General features: G+C 35.4%; 1 protein-coding gene and 1 long non-coding RNA gene across 3 annotated transcripts in view; one reads left to right on the forward strand and one right to left on the reverse strand.

Moving 5' to 3' along the window:
- The window catches only part of NWD2 (NACHT and WD repeat domain containing 2), a 162255-nt gene that overhangs the window by 79346 nt on the left and 57102 nt on the right, over positions 1-25807 (forward strand). Inside the window, exon 3 of one of the 2 annotated variants that reach the window (XM_019741957.2) lies at positions 9351-9467. In XM_019741957.2, coding sequence (XP_019597516.2) covers positions 9351-9467 — 117 coding nt within the window. The remainder of the gene's footprint in view (positions 1-9350; positions 9468-25807) is intronic. The other variant, XM_019741958.2, reaches the window with a different exon arrangement.
- Positions 1389-11656, reverse strand: LOC141569360 (uncharacterized). Its single transcript, XR_012492901.1, has 3 exons — positions 11546-11656; positions 8371-8505; positions 1389-1927 (listed from the first exon to the last, which is right to left on the reverse strand). It is a non-coding gene; the product is annotated as an uncharacterized LOC141569360 (long non-coding RNA).

The following is a 25807-nucleotide window of genomic DNA, read 5'->3' on the forward strand; positions in this document are numbered from 1 at the left end:
TGGTGATCGCATGTGACCACTGGGGCCAGCCATTCCTTCCTGGGCTTGGCTTAGGACCTCGTTTTCCCAGAAATGTCTGTCTGAGTCATGTTCCTGTATGTCACATGACCAAAAGAACCATTGCAGGTGACCTAAAGTCAGTATTTGCAATAGTTCTAGTAAAAATGTGGCCATGGATAATATGGACCTGAAGAGACGTTTTTTTGTTGTTTTGTTTTGTTTTCTTGTATCCCGTGCATCTGGAGAAAGTCATTCTAAACAGAGTGAGAATTGCCGTATCTATGAAGCACAACTCACCACTGGTAAACAGTGTCTGGCATATCTAGTCTGAGGTTTAAGACGCCTTCCTGCTTACTGCCTCCTGTGAGAGGAACATTCTACTAACAGGACACAACTACTAAAACAAATTCAGATGAGTGCTGTCTGCACCTCTCTATTGACCTTAGAAGTTAGGACCATAGCACAATAATGTTGTTCTGGTTCAAAATGTGCTGATCCTGCTCTGTATTCTTTAGAATATTGTTAGTGATAACAGATATTAATCCCTTTAAGAATTGAGTTGATTTTTTAAAAGGGCTAAAGTTCTTTTCAAAGCCATTTCTTATCAATGTAAAGGCCAGTAAAGCAGGAGAAATACCATTTGTAATAAAAATAAACTCCAACTACACAGGGACAAGAGTTTTTTCATTACAAAAGGAGATGATTCCTACACAGGAAATGCCCTGGGCAGTGGCAGAATCATTGGAATGAATGCGTAGCCTCCCATTTTAATAACTTTGAGGAACAGCCTTCATTTCTGTACTATTTTTGTTTAAAAACAAAATCAGTCATATTGTATCTGTAGTTACATTTTTGTTTTGCATTCAGATAGTGTCATATGGCATGGAAAAGTTGAGAAGGAAAATATTTTGAAAAAAATTTCAAAGGCTAGCTTTAAAGAAATGATAGTGTGAAGTGGTTGTGAATTCAAATTTGACTATTTTTTAATAAAGCATGAAGTTATTTATTACAGTTTGCTTTATTGTTTGTTCAGTAATCTTGGTACTTAAATAATTATGTCTGATTTCAAGTGGTTAAATTTGTTAGGGCCTTTATTTGCTGGCTTTTTGTTTTCAGACCAATTCAGTATTTTATGCTGAGCATGATAAATCAGCTTCCCTAAGAATATTTTGAAACAAGTTAGATGGTTTTAAGTAAAAAGAGATAAAATCAAATTACTTTCCTGAGCTTTTATACTCAGTGATGAAATAAGTAAAGGCACATAAAATGTGCTGTCAACAAGTTAGTAGTCCAATAAATAGTAAATTAAATTCCAGTGTCTGCATTGCCTGGACATTAGGCTAAAAGCTAAACTTAATTTTTTTAAGTATATAATAAATCTTGTCTTGTTGAGCACTTTGGGTTCCAACTGCATTTTGCCAGTTATTGATCATGCGGATATATGGCATTTCTGTTGGCCCCAAATGGTGTTTTGTATTACATAAGTTACGTGTTTCATTGATTTATTTCCCCTTTGTCTTCAATGGCGCTGGATTTTATCTTTTTTCATCATCTTCCCATAAAGACATTTGAGGAAAACACAATTTAAAGGAGAAAAGCTGGAAACAGGAGAATATTTAAACAAAGCTACGGAAGTAAGGAGATGTGGAGTTATGAAGGTCTGGATGAGGGCAGTAGTGGCCAAACTTAAAGGAAATAACAGAGGGCAAAACTATTACAAAAGACTTCTGCGTGTGGCAAATAAATAATGTGACACTTAGGCTTCTATTTAAAAATATAAGTGACAGTCTTATTTTGACTTTTACCTTGGTCATTTGGTCTGCATATATTTAGTTAGATCTTATTCTTTAGCTCTTTACGTGCCAGGTGCTTGATTTCAATTTATACTGTTCTTGCACTCAAATCTATGAGTAGGGAGATGTAAGACCTGTGGAAAATCACAATACAAATTAAATGTGCAAAGAGTCATTGAGATATAGTTCAATTCACATACCATAAAATTGGCCCGTTGAGACTGTGCAGTTCAGTGGGGTTTTTTTAGTGTATTCCCAGTTGTTTAAACATTACCAAAATCAATTTTAGAACATTTCAACACCCCAGAAAGAACACCAGTGCTTTTTACCTGTGACTCCCTAATTGCCCTACTCCCCTCCTGCTCAGCCCTAATCTAATCTACTTTTTGTCTCTGTAGATCTGCCTATTCTAGACATTGTGTATAAATGGAATCATACAACAGGTGGTCTTTGTGTCTGGCTTCTTTCACTTAGGATAATGTTTCCAAGGCTCATCCATGTGATAGCATGTGTCATAACTGAATTAATTCTTACTACCAAATAATATTCCATTGTATGGATATACCACATTTTATTGATCCATTGATCACTTGATGGACATTTGGATTGTTTCTCCTTTTTTGGCTATTAATAATGCTGCTATGAACATTCATGTTTAAGATTTTGTGTAGACGTATGTTTTTATTTCTCTTGGATATATATCTAGGAGAATTGCTGGGTCGTATGGTAACTATGTTTAACAATTTGAGAAACCGCCAGATGATTTTCCAAAGTGGATGCACCATTTTATATTCCCACCAGCAATGCATGAGTATTACAATTTCTCCATATCCTCATCAATACTTCTCGTTATGTCTTTTTTATTATAGCCATCCTAGTGGGTGTGAAGTGTTCTCATTGTAATTTTAATTTGCATTTCCCTGATAACTAATGATATTGAGCATCTTTTCATGTGTTTATTGGCAATCTGTATTCTGTGAAGAAATGGGTTATTTGTCTTACTGAGTTGTAGGAGTTCCTTATATGTGCTAGATACAAATCCATTATCAAATATGATTTGCAAGTATTTTATTCCAATCTGAAGATGCTCTTTTCACTTTCTTGATGTATCCTTTGAAGCACAAAATTTTTTAATTTTGAGGAAGTTCAATTTATCTTTTTTATTTTAATTACTTGCACTTTGCTGCCATGTCCAAGAAACCACTGTCAAATAATCCAGTCACAAATATTTACCCCTATTTTTTTAAAAAAAAAATAGTTTTATAGTTTTAATTCTTTATGGCTATGAAGTATTTTGTGTTAATTTTGTATATGTTATGAGGTAGGGGGCAAACTTCATTCTTCTGCATGTGGATATCCAGTTATCCCAGAACCATTTGTTGAAAAGACTGTTTATTCCTCATTAAACTGTTTTGGCACCTGTGTTCAAATCAGTTGACCCTAAGTGTGAGGATTTATTTCTGGATTCCCAATTTTATTATATTGACTATCCTTTTGCCAGTGCCACACTGTCTTAATTATTGTAGCTTTGTAGTAAGTTTGAAATCTGGAAGTGTTTTGTTTGTCTTTTACAAGATTGTTGTGATTATTCTGGGTCTCTTGAATTTCCATATGAAATTTAGGATCAGTTTGTCAGTTTCTGTAAATAAGCCAGCTGGGAGTTTCATAGTGACTACATTGAATCTGTAGATTAATTTAGAAAATATTGCAACTTAGTGATGTTAAATCTCCCAATTCTTCTATATGGAATGTCTTTCAACTTATTCAGATCTTTAATTTCTTTCAGGGTTGCTTTGTAATTTTCTAAGTATAAATTTTGCATTTCTTAAATTTATTCCTAAGTTTTTTATTCTTTCTGATACTCTTAAATGGAATTTAAATTTCTGTATTTCATCTTACATTGCTCATTTCTAGTGTATAGAAGTACAGTTGGTTTTTGTATATTGATCTTGCATCCTATGACCTTTCTCAACTCACTAGTTCCAACAGGTTTTTAGTGGTTTCCTTAGGATTTTCAACATACAGTTGATCCTTGAACAATGTGGGTTTGAACTGCCTGGGCCCACTTATATGTTGATATTTTTCAATAAATAACTGTAAATGTATTTTCTCTTCCCTATGATTTTCTTAACATTTTCTTTTCTCTAACTTACTTTATTGTAAGAATAAAATATGTATATACGTAACATGTAAAATGTGTGTTAATTGACTGTTTGTTACTGATAAGGCTTCTGGTCAGCAGTAGGCCATTAGTATTAAGTTTCTGGGAACTCAGAAGTTATATGCAGATTTTTTACTGCATGGAGTGTCAACATCCCTAACCCCCATGTTGTTCAAGGGTCACCTGTACAAGATCATGTTACCTATGAATAAAGATATATCTACTTCTTCCTTTCCTATCTGAATGCATTTTATTTCTTTTTCTTGCCTAATCGTCCTGGCTGGAACCTCCAGTATAGTGTTGAATAGAAGTATTGAGAATGGATTTACTTCTCCTGTTCCTAATACTAGGTGTTGTTTTTTCATACATGCTGCCTTTTCTTCAGTTGAGGAAGTTAATTTCCATTCCTATTAGGTTGGTGCAAAAATAATTGCGGTTTTGCAATTATTTTTAACCTTTTAAACCATAATTACTTTTGCACAAACCTGATAATTTCTTGAGTGTTTTTCTCATGAAGGTGTGTTGGATTTTGTCAAATGTTTTTTTTCTGTGTCGAGATTGTTCGCATGGTTTTTGTTCATTATTCTATTGATATATAGTGTATTACATTTGTTGATTTTCTGATACTAAATCAACCTTGCATTCCCAGAATAAATCCCACCTAGTTGAATTGTATAATTCTTTTTATATGTTGCTGGATTTGATTTTTAGAATTTTTGTTGAAAATGTTTATTTTATATTCATAAGAGTTATTGCTCTGTAGTTTGTGATATTTTTGTCTGGCTTTGGTCTCAGGATTATACTGGTCTTATAGAATAAGTTGGGAAATGTTCTCTTCAAATTTGGGGAAAACTGAAGAATTGGTATCACTTCTTTAAATGCTTGGTAGAATTCACCAGTTCATCTGGAATTAATTAAGCTTTTCTTTTTGTGCAGTTTTTTAAATTACTATTTAATCTCTTTACTTGTTGAAAATGTCTTTAAAATTTTCTATTTTTGTCTTGAGTTAATTTACATAACTTGTGTCTCTCTGGGAATTTGTCCATGTCATCTAAGTAATTTCATTCATTGGCATACAGTTGTTCATAGTATTATCTAATAATTTTTTTTCTCTAAGGTCAATAGTAATTACCTCTGTTTTACTCGATTTTAGTAATTTGAGTCTTCTCTCTCTCTCTCTCTCTCTTTTTTTATTTTTTGTCAATCCAGCTAAAGTTTTGTCTTTGTTTATCTCTTCAAAGAAACAACTTTTGGTTTCAGTGATTATTTTTCTAGTCTTTCATTAATTTCCATTGTAATCTATTTCTTCCCTCTGCTTCCTTACCTTGCTCATGCTTGTTCTTTTTCTGTTGTGTTAATGAAGAATGTTAGATTATTGATTTGAGATCTTCTTTAATATAGGTATTTCCAGCTATAAATTTTCTTCTAAGTACTGCTTTAACTGCATCCCATAAGTTTTTGTATGTTGTGTCTTTGTTTTCATTCATCTCAAAGTATGTTTTAATTGCCCTTGTGATTTCTTGTTTGACTTATTGGTTATTTAATATTTGTTAATTTTCATATATTTGTGCATTTCCCAAATTTCTTTCTATTATTGACTTCTAATATCATTGCATATGTTCGGAGAACACACTTTATATGATTTAAATCTTTTTAAGTTTTTTGAATCTTGTTTTATTATCTAATATATATGTTCTATCCTGGAAAATGTTCTCTGTGTACTTAACAAGAATGTATATTCGGTTGTTATTGTATAGATTATTCTACAGATAAGCTATAGCTATTTGGTTTACAGTATTGTTCCAGTCTTCTAGTTTTTTGTTATCTTCTTCCTAGTTTTTTCTTCCCATTACTGAATGTGAGATATCAAGTTTCCATTTATTATATTTGAATTGTCTACTTCTCCCTGCATGTCTGTCAGTTTGTGCTTCATGTATTTTAAGAGTCTGTTGTTAGTTGCAAATACATTTATAATTGTTATATCTTCCTAATGGATTGACCCTTTTATCGTAAAATGTCCCTCTTTATCTCTAGTTACATTTTATGTTTTAAAATCTTTTTTATTTGATATTAGTATAGACATGCAAGCTTTCTTATAGTTGCTGTTTGTGTGATATATCTTGCCTTTCCTTTTACTTTCAACCTTTTTGAAGCAAAAGTGTCTCCTATAGACCACAGATAGTTGGGTCTTGTTTTTATCCAGTCTGCCTTTGATCTCTGCCAATCCAATCACACTTAATGGTATTATTTATACGAAGTCTTGACAATTAATTTCTCGAACTTGTTGCAACGATGTTGCTAACCTTTTTTGATATCAGAGGGATTGGTCATTATGAATTTGTACCAACTAGACAAACAGTTAACCAAGTTTACTATTTGGAAGTGCTGAAAAGGCTGCATGTAAAAGTTAGAAAACCTGAATTTTTTGCCAACAATTCATGGCTCTTGCATCACAACAATGCACCAGCTCACGCAGCACTGTTTGTGAGGGAGTTTTTAGCCAGTAAACAAATAACTATATTGGAACACCCTTCCTACTCACCTGATCTGGCCCCCAGTGACTTCTTTCTTTACCCGAAGATAAAGGAAATATTGAAAGGAAGACATTTTGATGACATTCAGGACATCAAGGCTAATACGATGACCACTCTGATGGCCATTCCAGAAAAAGAGTTCCAAAATTGCTTTGAAGAGTGGATTAGGTGCTGGTATCTGTACATAGCTTCCCAAGGAGAGTACTTCAAAGGTTACCATAGTGATATTCAGCAATGAGGCATGTAACACTTTTTCTAGGATGAGTTCGTGAAGTTAATTGTCAGACCGCATATAGTTGGTTGGATTTATAATCTGCCACTTTACTTTTACTTTCCTTTTTTTTTTTCAATTTAGAGCTTATAAATGGCTTATTTCTTGAATTTTCCACTTAATATTTTTGGGCCATGGTTAGCTGTGGGTAACTGAAACCACAAAAGCAAAATCATGGATAAGGGGGAACTATTGTAGTTCTTCTAAGTGTTCTGGTTCTGCTGTAACATCTCAACTTCCGGAAATTGGTTGCCAGATAAAAATTTTCAGAGCCCTTCTAAAGGTTAAGATTTCAACAGAAAAAAAAAGATATATACACATACATGTTTTATTATATACTAAGAACAATAAAAAGTGTCATCAAGTGAACAAAAGAATACAAATTATAGTAATAATTAATAGCTTCAAAAAGCCCTTAAGCCACCGTGGCGTTTGGTGCAAGATACAGAACTCAAAATGGCATCATATAGCCATTAATCAGAGGTTTAGGTAGTTCTCCCATAACAGCAACCTATATTCTGGAGAAGCTGGCTTTTCATGAACTCTGTAGGGGCTCATGTGTTAGGCCTCATAAAATAATGATAGCTTTCACATCTAGGGGGAATTACTTTCTTTTTCTGCGTATCTCAGGTCTTTTGTGTTCCTCCATTCCTTTTACTTCTTTGCTTTGTAGTAAGTGAATATTTTATAGCATAACATTTTAATTCCTTTAATGACTTTTTACAATATTTCTTAGTTTCTTTGTAGTTATTTTAAGGCATATACATCTTAACTTACGAGAACCTACTTATAATTTATACTAACTTAATTCCAGTGAGCTATACCAAGATTACTCCTATATAGCTCTTTTCCCTTTTCTCCTTTTTTTGTGCTATTATTGTTACATATGTGATATCTATATGTTACAAACCCAGTGACATATTGTTATCATTATTACTTTATATAATTTTATGTCATTGAAAGAAGATGAGAGAAGAGCAGGTATATATTTATAACTTTTATTATTAATCTTCATATTTACTATTTGTTTCTCTTCATTTGTTCTAAATCAGACCTTCCCTTAGATATATCTAAGCAGTGTCAGCGAAAAGCATGGAGACTAGGTTCTGTGTATGGTTGTTGGGTGTACATGGCACAACTAAGAGTTATCATTAACATTGCAGTAGGTTTGTCTGTTTATTTTGATAATTTATTGGAAGATGGTGGAAGGTGTATGAAGCTCAGTAGTTTGCAGTTCTCTCCAATTAAACGTTCTGTGATGGCAAAGCATTCTGTATATGCACTTTCCAATATGGGAATCAGTAGCCACATGTGGCTATTGAACACTTGAAGAACGGAATTTTTAATTTTAATTAACATTTTATTTTAAATACCCACAGCTAAAGACTCTCCTATTGCACAATGATGTTATGATCTCAGATGTCCCCTTCCTTAATATTGTGATTAAATCTTGTAAACTAGATTAGAGGGAAGAACCCCAAAATTAGTACTGACAGTTTCATATAAAACTCATGGACTGAGCTATGGGAATATTTTTTAAAGAAGCTGTTATGTCTTTATCAGTCATCTAAACACTTAAATACAAGTAAGCAGAATCTGGTACAAACACACCTGTGTGGGGCCATGGCCTGGGAAGTACACAAAGTCCCTGGGATCTGGTTGGGGCGCAGTGCAGGACCCCTGCTCTGTGCTTCCATCTTACTGAGTGCCACACAAATAGCCAGTAAGGAAGGGAGGTTCTTTTTTCTGCTTATGGGAAACAAGGAAAAGAAAAAGGCATCTTCAAAGCTAAAATTGGAAACATTTTCCTTATGCAGATAGCAGTTGAGTAAAGGGAATGAAACCCATACTGCTCTCCACAGCACATTTTTCAAAGAGTGTACTGGTGAAAGTTTTACAGACTCTCAGAATCTTCCCTTGTATGTAGTCTTTGAAGTAAAGAGATAGAAGCGCTTATTATCCTCACTTCTTAGTAAGGCATACCTTTCATTGTTTTCCAATACATGTTTTTCAGACATATATTGATGAAAGCTGAACTGCTTATAGTTAAAACAAAAATGTCTGTCCCTATGTGATAAACCATGATAATGACAGGGTTTTTTCTTTAAAAAAATATCTAGATGTTTAACTTCACGTCAGTATATGTTAATGCCTATTGTTTTCCCTTCTCATATTAAGACATTCAGTAACATTATATATACACTATTATTTACTTGTCTCAAATAATGTGGTAACCATGTCCCAGATGCTTTCAAACATTTTGCTTTTTTTGAAATCCTGTTACCGTTTCAATACAATAAAAGCCTACACTGTAGAGCCTCTGACATTTAACATTTCATTTTCTCTGGGCCCACGTCAACCATGTAATCAGGAACATAAGAAATTGTAATGTTCATCTCCAATCCACTTTGGGATCTAAATATATATATATATCTTCCGATGGATCTTTAAAATCATTTTCCCTCTCTAAGGGGAAAAACGTTGCAAAGAGAAAAGTTAAAAGTCATGTTAACATTGTGAATATCAATAAAGCCTATAGATAAATAAAACTTTCCCGCAGGTGAATTAATGCTGCCTCCTTTGGTTCCCAGGTCATAGATCTGTACTGGGGAGTGGACGAGGATGAGTGGCACAGCCCCGAGCTCCAGAAGACCCGCATGAAGCTGCTGGAGGATTGTTTGAAAACTTCTGCAGGTCCATGTTTTGTTGTGGGTATAAAAAACTAATGCTTTATATTAAATTGTAGATGAATGTGAGAATTCTTGCTGATTTGGGATTCTTAAGGGGCTTTTTAAATGGGAGGAAGATACTTGCTTTTCTACATGTACTTAAATTTTTTAAACTTTCTCCTTGCCCTCAGCGTGTGAGACAAAACCCTCAGCTGTCTGTAAAAAGCACTGCAAATTAGTGGTGAATAATTGGAAATGGTAATCGAAGGGATGATTTGGGTTTGACAACACTTTGCACAACGCCTTGTAATCAGCAATAAGGATTACTATGTCAGTCCTACAATAATTATCCTAAATTTTCTTATATTAGGATAGTAATGTATTTCATCATAGCGAATCTGTTTCTCAACATTAGAATTTCTAACATTTTTTAAAACACAGTGGCTGAAACATTGCAAAAGTAAACCAAATCTGCCAATAGGAAATAATGTCCTGTGGGGGGAAAATGTTTTTGCAGTGATTTTTCAGCTATATTGCACATTATTAGCTACACATTCAATCACTGACTTAATTTAGCTTAAGAAAGAACCTTATCTTGAATCCGAACAGATCCTCCCAGTTGATAGGGAAGTTGCCCTTTTCAACACGGGACGTTTTGAGTCTGATGGATGAGGGGTAAAACTAGTTAATGCTATGAAGAAAATACCAAATCATACAATTAAAAGCCAGGTTCAGTGTATCAACAAGAGAGCTTTTAGTACTTATTTGCATATCCATCTATGTTCAGCTCCACATAGGATTAAGGCAGAGAGGATAACAGAAATCTGACCAGTTGATAGTAAAGTTCTTATGGATAATAAAGCACATAAAAGCTTTATAATACAGTATTTTTGTTATCAGTATAAGGATAAATTATTAATTGATTCACCAGCTACTTACTGAACGCTGTGCCAGAGGCTGCTCTTAGTGCAGGGGATGGGGTAGGTTGACCTATGTGAAATGGTCATTTTGTCGCACAGTTTCTTATGATTTCACCTTAGAACTGAACTTACATGAAACTTTCTCCCCTCACGGAACTGGTATTCTTATGTAGGAGTAAGGGAAGAGGGCAAGCAAAAATCAAAGAAACAATAGGTCAGATGGTGATAAGTGATATAGAGAAAAATACAGAAAGGAAGGAGGAGAGGGAACAGCAGTGAGGTGAGAGATGTTATTTTCAATAGAGTGGTTGGGGAAGGCCTCACTGAAAAGGTGACTTCACAGGGGAGACAGGAAAGGGCAGGAAAGAACCGGGAGGATATTCCAGATCAGAGCATTCCAGGCACAATCAGGGAACAGCTACACAGGCCGTGTGCCAGAGCAGTGTGAGCAGAAGGGAAGGGTGTGGGAGTGGAGGCCATGTCATGGGGCTTTGTTATCTTGATGTTGGCTGTAAAGATTTCACTTTTGCTTTGAATGGCATAAGAAGCTACAGAGAGTTTTGAGCAGGAGACTGACGTGCTCTGACATATTTTAAGGCCTACTATGGCTCCTGGGGGTAGGAGAGAAGGCAGAACAGGGAGACACATTAGAAAGCTAATGCAATAAGCCAAACAAGACAAATATGTGATTTTGGGAGGCTAGACAATGGACATCTATAAATAGCACCCTGTGGTCTGAACAGAATGCAAAATGTCCTGAAAGCCATGCTAGATATCTGAAGAGCTAGTGGTGGCAAAGGAATTCAGATATTTTCTATGGACCTGCAGAAGATAGAACAAGGACCAAGTAGTGGATGGCACTTAAAAGGAGACAGATCTCAGCTCCAGGTGAAGGAAACAGAGGATATAGCGTGTGAACTACGTCCCTCCTCTCTCCTCCTCCTTCCCTTTGGTTTTGGAGTCATGTATCCCCTGGATGCTAACTGACATGTATGTCATAGCTGTGTGACACTGGAGGAGTTTTTTACTACTCTAAGCCTTAGTCTCCTGATCTGTAAAATGAAGATGATGATAATAGTCATCTACCTGCTGGAGTCATTCTGACAAGTAAGAGAGACTACAGGGCATTTATAGTGTCTCATGTAGAGTAACTAGTAAGTGGTGGTGGTGATTTGTTGGTACAGTCACTGTCCTCACCTCACAAAGCTGTCTAAAGATGAAATCACCTGGCTCAACTTGGAATGAGTACATCACAAAAAAAGTTGTCATCAAAGCGGAGAATACAAACCCTCTGGCAGGCATGAGTGCTGTAGAAGAGATTCAAACATTGGAAGACAAGTTAGAACGGATTCCATCATGCTTAGAAAGCCAGATTTGGGACGTATAAAGGGCTGTGGGGATGCCCTATAAATCTCAGTTGCTCTGATTTCCATAGCTCTATCCTGATCAAGCCTCAGAAGTTCAGGAATGAGAGAGACATTCTCCCCCTTTTGTTACCCTGTAGAGTGTCAGACCCAAACTAACCAAAATTAGTCACGGTCATGAATGCCAACAATTTTCTGGTAGGGAAATGAATAAGTCAAAGACTTTGCAAGTTAGTGCAGGTTCTGAGAACAAAGATTAACTGATGAAACATCAGTAACAACTTTATTGAAGGTACACAAATCATGTATCCTTCCTTCTGTTCCCTGTTTCATATCGAAACTCAGGACAACCAAGAACTTGTAGACAGAGCTAGGGATTATTCACCCTGGTGATACTAAATCACTAAAGGCTTATCTTACTGCTTATAGGACAAGGGACGGCTCTCGTGGCCTTTCCTGTTGTAACTATGGTAACAGTGGGCATATTGTGTCACTTTTGAGCTCCAGTTTCCTTGCACAATGCTCCCTGGTGACATTTCTCGAAGTCATGTTGACCCCTGTGGGCTGCAAAGTGTGGCCTGTTACTTCCCTGGATGGTAAAGTCTTTGGCAAGAAAATTCACCATTGCTGAAAGAAAAAATGTTTTTATATCTTCAAAGGCTTCACAGATATTAACCCTTATGTGAGAGACAAGTAAATTCAGGGCCAGACAATGCTTTCATTTTACATCCCCAGGGAATTGGGAACTTAAATGTTGTATGCATTTGGCTCTTTTTAACTTCATTTCCTAAAAGCTGTCCTTTGGGATATGGCCTGAGATCCTAGAGACATGCAATCTGTGCCTGCAAGGAGGACAGGGTGATAGACTAAGGCGCCCAGACATGTATCCAGTCCCACTTTCAGAATATTAACTCAGGAGACATGTCGTACTGAGAAGACATCATGTCTACTGAGGAAGAACAGCATTTGTGCATGTGTACAGCAAAAAGAACACAGAGTGGGAAAAACCCCGAATTTTTATTTCACAGCCTGAGTTAGAGTCCTGGTTCTGACAGGGCAGGTCCCTAACCTCACCACGTTTTAATGATCACATCCATAAAATGGGGAAATAATAACAGCTAAACTAAAAGTAAAGGTCAATGTTGAATAAACATCAAAGGTTTGCTGTGGGATTATGTGAGACTTCTTTGTAAACTATAAGGGATTACACAATCATTAGTTATTATTAAATTGCAATTTAAGTCATTTTTAAATGAGAATAAAATGTTTTAATTCATTCTGGACATTTATGTGATATTGGGAAATTTTGCCTTTGAAAATGATGATAGTCTAAATGTACAAAGTATTAAGACTTATTTCAGACAGTATAATGTGAAAAAGTCAAATAATAAGGGGTTTTTTAGTTCATTCTTAACAAACTTCATAAAACGCAGAGAGTATAAACTTGCTAGATTGGGATTTACTTAGTAAGAACTTTACCTGCTCCCAAAGAGCCATTTTAAACAGGACTTCAGTGAACAGGGAGACAGCTCGCAGTTAAGTCCAAAGTCACTGTTTGCTGCTCCTGTGAAATGCAGAGAATTGCCTCCACCTTCACCAAGTACGGAAAATTCAACAGAATCTTCCCCACCAATCAGTCCCACCCACTTAGTCCACAAAAAATTGTTACGAAGGGGGAGAGGCATATTGCCTTTTGGAGAGAGTAAAGTCTATGTAAATGCCACCTATCTCATCCCTGTCCCTCTTCATGATGTGTGTTTAGGGGGAGAGGGGTTTCCTTCTTGTCATCCCTCCAGATATGGAGTACCCCAAGGAAATTGCCAGCAGAGTTTGAGCATTGACTCTAGACCTTGAGCAAAGTCTGGCCTCGTGGCAGAAGTTGATAAAAGTGAGTGCTCTGCTGGCTTGAAGAACTGGAGTTCGAAAAGCTTAAATACAGCATTCGGGGGGGGGGAGGGCTGCCCCTAGGTGTGTGGGAGCTCTAGGGAATCCAGACAGTATCTCACTACATCCCCTCAATCCACGGTGTAACTGATGTGGAGATTTCCTGGAAGAGACACACTGGCAGGCGACCCTAGGAACGTCAAGCCAGGCCTGTACATCCAATAAGGAGCAGGAGACTAGTTACCACTGCCAGAGACAGGTAAGAGGAGATTCCATGACTTCACATTCAGAGAGGCATTCCCATGTCTTACATTCAGGAAAAAGAGAATGCTGCCTGCTGTATGCTTTGTGAATTCCCAGAAGTCTCAGGAAGACAAAGCCACATAGTATCCTCACTAGGGCTACCAGATCACACAGATATAAACAGAGATAATTTTCTCAGCATTGGATAGAAAGCAGCCAAGGTCAGAACAGTGGACTACTGACATTCTTACCTTAATGTAAGTGGACACCAGAGCAGACTTACATCCCCACCCCAATATACACACAGAGTCCATCAGTGGCACAGGATAGAGAATGGAGAGCAGGCTTGGCTTTTACTTACCACCATCAGCTCCTGGCATCTGCACTTAAGAACAGTATGCGAAGTGGGAAGGAGGACACTTAGAGATCTACATGTTTGGAGTAGGTTAGATTTTAAACCAGAAATATGGAAATTTAAGGGATTAAACTGAGAAAGCCATCATTATTCAGCAAGTTTCAGTTTTGCCAGTAGGCACAAGAATAAACACAAGACAAAGCAAAGTCCATAGCTGTTACTGGTAAAAACTAAACCATTGCATATTTGTACATCACTGAGTGACACTACTGAATTAAACCTACAGTGTATAGATTAGTACTTTATCTCTCAACTGTGTCACCACTCTTCCTTCAGAGTTAAATCATGCCTACTTGACAGTTCAGACTCAGTTTAGTTTCTTACTTTCAATAATTGTCAGTTAAAGAAAATTGTACAGTGAGAGTTCTTAAATCATTGAATTTAAAGAAAGAATTACAGTATTTTTATAACAGTTCACTTTGGAAAATATTTTATCCACATTCCAATATATGATTAATTTACCACTTTAGGTATACTAAACAAAGTACATACATAAAAAATTAAAACAAGTGTTCAATCTTGGTTTCTACTTTAACAAAATGTACAAGTGTTTTGTATGAGTTAGTCCTCACATATATAAGCACAGGTTTACTAACCAAAATGTACTAAAAAGCGAAAATAGTCATTGATTTTAACAGGAAAATCATCTAAATTAAAATAAAAATTAAAACCTCAGATTTTCCAAGTATTTTTTTTTTGTAATATCAAGATAAACAAGGACTTTTTTACATACAAAATTAAGCGTGTCCAGTTGAAATCAGCTAGTCATCATAGTTCTAAAATAGGTTCCAATTAGGCTTCTGTAATAAATTGGTTCCAATAATCAATTATTTGATTATTACCAAAAGAATGTTAGAATGGAATTTACTTTTACATTAACATTGAAAACAATGCTAGTTGTCTCATTGGTAGAAGCCGAGAGAGAGGCATTTACTTAATGGTTGCTAACAAAGTATTTCCACAATAAATTCTGATTAATACATAACCTATTTCCATAGTTTAAGCCATTGTTTCACAGTTTATGTATGACAGACTATTTTTGTGTGGTAGAAAGAGATATGGAGAAAAGTGAACTGGAGAGCAGCCAACCTCTTTATAACTTAATTGGTAAGAAAAACGTTTACTTAAAACTATAGTCCAAAGGACGTCTGCCTCTAAGTAAAACTGCAACAGCTTAAAACAATTAAATTATAAACATGTTATGTTTAAAGAGACAGTAGCGATTTGGAGACAAGATTAGACAAACTTAATTTCTAGAGTGGAACGTCCTTTCATGGTGAGCTGGCTTTATAGATAGAGGAGCCCCAAAAGCATGAACAGTTTTCCCCATGAGAAATTTGCAAGCATTGGACAGCATGGGATGATAGAGAGCTGGGATGGAAAAGCAGAGGAAAGTCTTCCATAGTCTCTTGGTGTTTGAGAGACAAAGTTCACTAGACCCTAACATGAAGATTCAACAAGTCTTGCTACTGAAACATTTTAATTCAAAGTAAACTGCATCCAGTTCAAATACTGGAGGAACTAACATGATTAGCCTCTTGTCAGCATAGAAAAGGAACCCCTAAATAACAGCTTTTTAAAAATACAATGCCCAGAATACAATGAAAATTACAAGATATGCAAAGAATCAAGAAAATATGATTAATAAACAAAAGGTAGACAGACAATAGAAGTCAACTCCCCAGGTGACCAAGATGATGGCAGTCAAAAACTGTTTAATTATTACAAATGTGTTAATAAAAATATAGGAAAAGATAGGTAAAATGTATGAGAAGATGGATAATTTCAACAAAGAAATGGAGTATTTAAAAATCAGATGGATATTTTAAAACTAAAAGATACAATATCTAAAACAGAAAATGGTTAATAGTAGATGGGCTTAACAGTAGACAGAACACAGTTTAAGACTGAATTAGTGAACTCAAAGACAAGTCAGCAGAAAATTTCCAAATGGAAGCACAGATTTTTAAAAAAGAATAGGAAAAACAGAATAAAGCAGAAGCAACATGTGAGGTATCATCAGTCTCCCATCTATGTAATTGGAGTCCCAGAAAAAGAGACAGAGGATGGGAGAGAAGTAACAAGTGAGAATTTTCCAAAACTGTTGAAAGACATCAATCCATGCAGATTGAAGAAGCACAGTAAACTCCAAGCAAGAAAATTGCACCTGGGCAATTAATTTTATAGTAAACTGCTTAAAACCAAAAGTAAAAGGAAAAAAAAAAAAAAACTTTAAATCCATCAGAAGAAGAAAAAAATCATTACCTTCAGAAAAACAAGGAGACCATCAGTTCACTTTTTAATAGAGAAGCTCTGGAAGTCAAAAGATAATTGAATCACATCTTTTAAGAGCTACAAGGAATAAAATGGCCAAGCTAGATTGTTGTACCTAGTGAAAGTATCTTGCAAAAGTGAAGATGAAATAAAAACATTGTCAAGCAAAAACAGAAATACTTTGTCATCAGCTAACCCACATATAAAGAAAAAATAAAAGATATTTTTCTGCCTTAGGGAAAATGACCACAAATAAAAGCTCAAATCTACAAGAAGTAATTAAGGGCACAGGAAAAGGTAATATGAAGGAATGTTGACTGTATTAAGCAACAGTAATAATGCTTTATAGGGATTATCTCATTTTATTATGCTTCACTGATGTCTTCAATTTGTTTTTAAAAAAAAAAAGGTAACAAGACCATCCACCAGCAAAAAGATACAGTTTGCCTTTTTGTAATACTTTATTGTGGTGGTCTGGAACAGCTCAAAGGGCAAAACAGCTCAAAGGCAAAAGGGACACGTGGTTAACCTCTTTTAAAGGTATTTGGGAAGTGATAAAAGTAGAAATTTAAGCTGAACTATAATAACAGTGAATATTGTCATATCCCTCTATATAGGAAAACCACGAAAGAGGAATACAAAAAGATACAAATAAAAATCTCATGGAAGAGAAAAAATAGAATAAAAGTAATTTCTCTAAGAGAAGGCTGGAAAAGAAGAATAAAGAATGGGTGGAACCAATAGAAAGATAATATAAGCCCAACTATTTCATTAGATGTAAATAGACTAAACACTGCAATTAAAATAGAGATTAAATTATATAGTATATACTGATCAAAAAAGTTATATCAGTATTACACAGTAGGCTTTAAGAAGATAAATGGACATTTCATAATGATAAATTTATAAACATCTAATAACATGGCTTCAAAATGTATAAAGCAAAACTTGTCAGAACTAAAGGAGGACTAGACAAACCCATAATAACAGTTGGAGATTTTTACAAACTTATTTTAGTATCTGAGTCAGGGGTGTCCAAACTTTTTTCAACGTTTTTTTACCAAGGGCCATATGCGGTAAAATACACAAACAGCCGGGCCACTCACTCGAGGTGAAGTACGTATTTCCTCACCTGGTTTATTTAAGTAAACTAAATATATTTTTGGAATTTGCTGTGGGCCAATTGAAAATGAATTGCGGGCCGCAGTTTGGACACCCCTGATCTGAGTGAACAAGCAGAAAACAAAAATCAGTAAGTATATAGAAGATTTGAATAACATGATTTATTCACAATGACCTAATTGACATTTATAGAATGCTACAACCAATAACTACAGAGTATACCTTTTATTCTATTACACATAGAACATTTGCTAAAGTATATAGTATGATCCACCCCCATGGTAATAACACAAGTCTCAACAAATTTCAAAGGATGGAAATCATTAAATTTGTGTTCTGACCTCCATGGGATTAAACACTAATAAAACAACTGAAAGATAACTACAAAATCTCTAAATATGTGGAAGTTAAGCAACATAGTTCTAAATAACCATGGTTCAAAGAAATATCCAAGGGAAATTAAAAAATATTTTTATTAGTTTCAGGTGTACAAAACAATGTACTCGTTAAACATTTACACCCCTCACAAAGTGATAACCCCCAATTTGAACTGAACTAAAATGAAAATAACGTATTAAAATAGGTGGGATTCAGCTAAAGCAATGCTTAGAAAAAATAGAAGGAAATGCAGTTTTAAATCTGTATTAAACAATGGGATATTACTCAGACATAAGGTGAAATATTGCTGTCTGTGACAACATGGATAGATCTTGAGCATATAATGCTAAGTGAAATAAATGAAAAAAGTTGAGAACCATATGATTTCACTAACATGTGGGGTATAAAACTGAAAGCAACAAACGAACAAGACAAACCAAAAGTCATAGACACAAACAACAGTTTAGTGGTTACCAGAGGGAAAGTGGGGAGGAGGGAGGTGGTAAAGGGGGTCAAATATATGGTGACAAAAGGAGAGTTGGCTTTGGGTGGTGAACACACAATGCAATATACAGATGATGTATTACAGAATTGTAAACTTGAAACCTATTAACTTTATTAATCAATGTCACCCCGATACATTTAATAAGAAAATAAATGTCTATTAGAAAAGAGTTTGGAAATTAATGATTTAATTGTCCATCTCAAGAAGCTAGAAAAAGAAAATAATATTAAACCGAAAGAGATTAAAAGAAAAAGGCACATTCATCAGAATGCAACAGCTCTTTCTTAAAACACTTTCAAAGATTCTCAACACTATTTGTAGCTCTAAGGATGAAAGAATGATAGGACTTTAGAGCTGGAAAGAGTACTGAGATCAAGTAACTAAGTAGTTTAAAATCCTACATTTTACAAGCTTAAAATTGACACCCGAAAAACTGAGGGAATCCACTATTTCCTCAGCTCTGAAATATGCCAGGTGCTGTGCTGAACATTTTTTATATATTATTATACCAACCTACTGAGGCCATTATTTTTCAAGCTTTATCCATGAGGACACTGAGACTTAAGTAGGTTTGGTAATTTGCCTGAAGTCTTCAAAGATGGAGCCAGAATTCCAACCTGGGTCTCTTTAATTCCAAAGTGCATAATCTTCCTACAGCAAGACCCTAAATGGTTTAATTAGAGGCCATAGTGAAGTCTAACCCAAGTCCCTTTCTCCCAGTCTATTCTTCCACTATAATGCCCTGTTTCTGGTCTGTGGAATTCTTTCATATACAGTTGAATGAGTCAGCTAAAATAATCATTGGTCTAGTGTGCAATGTACTTTTCTCCAGTGGGCAATGAAGCTATGCTGCCCAATGCTTAAGATTTCTTAAGCCAACCATTAAATTCTATGATAAACTTTGTCTTTTTAATCTAATTTCCCTGGACAGAGAAACATGAAGCTGCCAAAATCGGTACTTGGAAATGCCAGACATGTAAATTAGGAAAACATCATGAAGATTTCTTAGATTTTTTTTTCCCCTCATGCTTACCCTGTATCTACTCACAGTACAGGGTACAAGTCTACTATACCAAACCAACCTACAGTCTGGCAGTTCTGGAAATGTACATATTACAGTGTTGCTCAGTAAAACAACCAGCAAATCAATATAGTGCCTGTCATGTATAAGACTCTATGTAAGTTCTCTGAGCAATGCCTGAGTACTCTGTGCGCAGAGGTACAAAAGTAAGGAACATCTGTCCTCATGAGCCCCTACCTAAACAGGGAGAGATGTGTATGCAGTTAAGTATGATACAATTTGAGAAATCCGATCATATGGTGTCATGCAAGTGCTATGGGAGCCAAATGGAGAAAGTGACTCTCCGTTTTATTCTGACTGACTCCATTATTCTGACTCGGGGGGTCAGAAAAGACCTCCAGGGGAAGTGATGTTCGCACTGAAGCTTGAAGGACTAGGAGCTCTCCATCTAGTCCATAGGTCCAGGGCAGGGGATGTGAAAGTGCCTTCATTGTCCAGAGACGAGTGGTTCCTGAATGTAGTTAGAATGTAGGCTTAATGACAGGGCACTGGGGAACACGGGTCAGGAAATGTAGCTTGAGGCCAGACCTTAGAAATAAGTTTCAGCTTACACTTGTTAGCAGTAAAGAGGACACTCGGTTCAGATTTGTCTCTCTGGAGGTAGCGTTGTGAAGAGGCTAGAGGAGAGATGCCTTACTAGGAGCCCAGCTAAGGTCACGACCCAGGCAAAAGATAATCCGGTGTGGTGAGAGATGAAATATAGAGGCAGGCATAGATTAGAGACAGTTAAGAAATAGAATTGATGTTGAATATTTAAATATGGGGGTAAGGAGTCAGATAAGTCAAATGTGATTATGTTAATTAATTCCCAGAGTTATTAGCTCTTCCGTCCATCTTACCCTCGTAGGTGCTTAAGTATACACAGGGAAACACCTATGATAGAGTCACCTACAATCCAGATTTACAAAACATAATTATTTTCTGAAAATAAAATCTATATTAACCCTAAGCGTGTGTAATGTTCTTCATTACTCACAATCTCTGTGTTTTCTTTCTCACTCTTTTCTATTGGGCAGGATGGGGCGACAGTGGAGCTAGTAACCGAGAGTGACTAAGGAGCAAGGTGAATTACAAGATCAGTGTGGGCCATTAAAATTCAACACTTATTCTCTTACTGGTTTTTATTTTTCTTCTTTAAAGTATCGGGCAGATCAATTTTGTAAATGTCTATCATGGGCCAAATGCAAATTCAATGCTGGCTGTGCAGGTCAAGACAGGTGTTCTCCCAGCTTAGAAATATGTACATATATGGGACCGCCTTGTGGGACTTCTCTATTTTATGGCGCCTTCTAAATTCTCAGCTGTCCATAGCAGCCCCTGAAAGACCAGGAGGTCCTTCTCTTCCTGTTCTCTCCCTTCCTTAGCATCTGAGATGCTGGAGGATGTGCAGATCTAGTTGTGGGATTACATTTGCTTCCTGACCCCTTTCCTGCTTTGCTATGACAAGTTGCAAAACCATCTTTCTAGCCATTCTGCAGGTATGAACCAAATGGTTTGGGGCAATTTAAATGTTTCAGCGTTTCTATTTATTTTCACATATATCTAACTATAAAAGAGGTGATACTTTTAGCTATTTAATTTTAACTTGGGGGAAGGGAATCTCTGCTTATTTTTACTTAGCTCAGCATTTACACATTATCTATTATAGGAAAACATATTGTTATTAAAAATGAATGCTCCAGTTTTTCCAAATGTATCATTTAGATTGTTTCTGGACTAGAATCAAATACTCATATGCCACCAGCAATATTATACATAATTTAAAATGTATCTCTTCATGCAAATGTATTAACCATGGTGCTTTCCCTTAACTATAAAATTATTTCCTTGCCCCAAAATGGGTGCAAGCTTGTGGATTTTTATCCAGCTTTGGAAGATGTAGCTGAGTAAGAGGCTTTGAATTATGTCCCTGTGAAAATGGATATTAATTGGTCTCCAACCTGAGTCAGTTAGAAATACAGAGGTGACCTTGATTAACCAACAACAGGGAAGCAGTTGTATCTTTTTTTCCATGTTTTAATTTCTTAATATATTTTTTTATGTTTTAAAAGGAATTCTCCAAATGAAGGGTGATAATAGGGAGAGAATCCAAATTAGTTACTGTTGTTTAATGGAAGAAAAGAGAAGGTTATTGCAAACAATTTCAGATACAGAGTATACTTGGCAGACAGCTCTCCAAGGAGGAGAAGAAAGATGTATTTGTTATTGCCTATAGCATCCTCAATGAAGTACTGGACTCAACTTTTTCCAAAATGTAACAGATGAGATAAGCATGAAAAGAATCTAGATTAGTCATTAAATCCATCTCTATACCACATTTCTTCAAGACAGAAAGAATAATGAGATTAAAGGTTAATTATAAAATGTTCAGCCTAGTCTTAGCTTTGTAACTGTTATCTGGTATGAACAAACCTACAGATTTAATTAAGATACTATTTGATTTTTAGTGTACCTGTGGGACCCTACACAGGGTAAGCTGAGGGTCTTGCTACCCCTCTGCCATGGACTACCATCTGTACTTTTACTTTCTTGTTAATCATAATCACTACGTTTTCTAATTTCTTCTTAATAAATGGCCCAAATAGACTATCAAACTATTTCTTTAATAAAACTCAGGATGGAAAGTTGTTAATGTTTACCAATGATATGATAGTGATGTTTGCTTTTATTCTAATTAAATCTGTCGAAGTTACTCAGGAAATGGAGGCAAGAGGCTTCCCTTTCCTCACTTTAGGAGGTATAATCAATAATTATGGTTGACGTGAACTTACTCGTGTTTACTTGAGGGTCTCAAGTGTCTCACCCAGTTCTCTCTTTTGACATTACAAACCAATCAACTGAATTTGTATTCTACCTTTTTTATTCCACTGGAGAAAAAAGTTGAAATAGGTACTCGTATTCTGTCTACTTTTGAACTGTAGCACAGAATATTTTTTTTTCTTTCCCAATGCAAAGAAATGAATTCTTACAATGGAAAACTTTTTGTATTTTAACAGTGTCCTTCTAGAATCAAGTAGAGCTGTATTCATGATGATAACATTCACATGATGATAACATTCATGAGAAAAAATTCAATAAATTTTAGGGGATCGAAGTCATTTCTATTTCTTGAAATAGTGTATATTTTAATAAGGAAATTAGTAGTATCATATTCACATAGTACATTGAAAATATGCTACTGTGGAATCCTTTCAAATCATTGTTAGGTGAAATTAAAAGAAGAGTTTTGTCTGAATAATAATTGTACATTTAACAGCTTTTTATTTGTATATCATTTTACTTACTATATTATCTCTACCTCAACATTATTAAAACTAAACACACATTTCTTTGACTCATATTCTGCATTTAAAAAAAAAAAAAGTCCAGCTTCTCATATTTTGGAATTTAAAGATCTATATAAACATACAGTACATTAGTGGGACACTTACTCAGACTGTACTATGCATACTTTATGTGGATTGATTCATTTACTACTACCAATAATTTATGAGGAAGTTGCTATTGTTATAAGGATTGATATAAGATGAGGCAACTGAGGAAAAAAAGAAGTTTCCTGATTCTTGCCAGGACACGCAGGTGGTAAGAGACAATGCAGGACAGGGACCCAGGCAGTCTGGTGCTGGGGGTGACCTATTCACCACCCCAGGTGTTGCTTCTCAGTTTGCCTTTGTCAGCTTTTGTTCCCCCTGGATTAAGATGTTCACCTCAGCTTACAAAGTCCTCTTAATTAATGGGTCTTAAATTCCACTTGGAGCATAAGCATCTACTAGTAACTCTTTTTAGTATCTCTTCACCTTATCTATTATCAAGGTCAAAGAATAGCATTCCTAACTTCCACCCTGAGATTGGTGGTTTTACCCGCTCTAAACATTTCTCCTGCTACTTGATATGAGGTGCTTCCTTTGGCCCCACTACCTACTCTGCGTGAAAATCCAGGGCAGTGACATGAAGTACACTGGGCAGTCGTCCATGGCTATGCAAACACAGCTTTCCAAAAGGGTGGTCACATTTCAAGCAACAAAAATTCAGGGCCTGCCACTCACCATAAACAACGAACATGATACAGGTTGGGTAGCTTATTGTAATTTGGCATGGATAGTCCCAGGAAACCAATTGCTGGTCAAAAACAATAGTGCTGCATTTTGAGAATTCTAAATATTCATTCACCTACCCTATCACTGAAGACACTTAAAGAATTAGCAACAGTGATGGATAGAAGATCCACTAATGCCTGTGAGACATGGTTTCTGAGTGAGGAGAAAGGGCAGCAAGTAGTCCTGCAGCAACAGATGGAGAAGAGGAGTTGACCAACACACAAATGGACAGAGAACAGAACAAAGAAGCAAGCCACACATTCTACATATTCACCAACATCAAGTTTGGGAGGGAAAGCTTTTGAAAACAATTTACAGGTTAAGAAAAAGGCACTAAAAAGAAGGTATTCTCTCTGAAGATGATTTGCTACAGGAAACAGAAGACTTTAGAAAACATGTTGGCATCTCAGTAGCAGGCAGAAGACTCTTTTTTGAGGCTGAAAATCACATGGTTAGAACAGACTAATGTGAAAAGAAACAGTTAAATTGTAGAGATAGGTGACTTACAAAGAAAATCAAGAACAGAATTAGAACAGTAAAAATCAAGTCATTGGTATAGAGAATAAACATGATATGGTTTCTTGGTATGCAGAAAAAAAGAGAGAGATGAAAAATAAAAGGAAAAAATAGAGGACAGTGAATGGACTCCAACCCTAGAATTATAGGTTTTTCCAGGGAGGAAAACACTAGGGTCAGAAGTAATAATCAGAAACACAATTGGAGGGAAAAAATCTGGGCAAATGATTTTTACTAGCAATAAAAACATAGATCTTTGACGAATCTAATAAAATAGGGACAATACATAGAAGCAAAAGGAGTAACAAGAGGATTTAGCCACAGAAATAACAGCAACAATAGTAATAGTTGGCACTGACGAGGTGCCATGCATCTAAGAGTGACATATACAAGTTTTAAACATTTGTATCACAAGTAAACTTTTAAAATGAAAAGAATATATAATGTAAAACTCAATGCTGAGAAAGTTTCAAAGCTAAATGATACGAATTTGTTTTCTGACAAGTGTTAATTACCAAAATAGATTCAGGAAGATTTGGATAAATTGGTAGTTGTAAAAGAAATTGAAAGTTCATAAAAGCATAACTTCTAAAAATAAGCTTCTTTTCGCTTCCAAGAAGTAGGCAAAGAGCTATTATCTGTGTTGTCTTCTAAGCTTTCAAAGGACGTGGTCTAAGTTGTTTCATTGCAAAGACAGATAAAGGCGTAAAAGCCATCCTATTTACTTTTCAAGCTAGCATAATCCTGACCCCAAACCTGACATAACACAAAAATTAATGCCCCTTACCAATTTTAATGTAGATTCAAAAATTCTTTATAAAATTACTAAACCAAATTTAAAAATATGTTTTAAAAGTATTTACTGTATTTAGATACTTATCCCAGAAATGTAACAAAGATTTATTATTAGAAAGTCAATAAGTAAATCACTATGAAAAATATGTTAATTGATCCCCAATAGGGCATTCAAGACCCATTTCTAACCAACGATGGATTTTGTAAATCAGCAGCAGATTCTTTCTTTATATTTTAAGAATAATCTGCCATATGTTAATAACCAACTTTGTGATTACTATAGGCATGCCTAAAATGAAATTAATGCTTATCGACAGGGATTTCTAAATTACAGATGATTATAAAGAAAGAAAATATTAAAATCATAATATCACCATCCAGAGATAATCACCATTAATATTTTAACTAGTATTTTAAACATGTGCCAGGCCCTATGCTAAATGCTTATCTGCATGTTTTCATTTAGTTTTGTTAAGAATCTTCTGCCGTAAGTGGAATTGTTGTAATCCTCACTTTCCTGATACACAGAGGAGACCGATACATAGGTTCAAGTAGCTTACCCAGGGTTGACGCGCAAGTAGTTACATAGGTGAGATACAAACTCAGGCAGTGTTATTCTACATCACTCCCTTAAACCATTGTGTTATACAGACTCTTTAGAGAACTTTTTTCCAGTATTTCATCATAGGCATTTTCCAGTGATACATGCTTTTAAAATATGATTTTAATGATATTCTAGCATATAATGAACTGTTTGTATTTAAACATTGCCTATTTTTAAATAT

The sequence above is a fragment of the Rhinolophus sinicus genome, linkage group LG02 (genome assembly GCF_036562045.2).
Source record: "Rhinolophus sinicus isolate RSC01 linkage group LG02, ASM3656204v1, whole genome shotgun sequence".
In the NCBI taxonomy this organism is placed as follows: domain Eukaryota; kingdom Metazoa; phylum Chordata; class Mammalia; order Chiroptera; family Rhinolophidae; genus Rhinolophus; species Rhinolophus sinicus.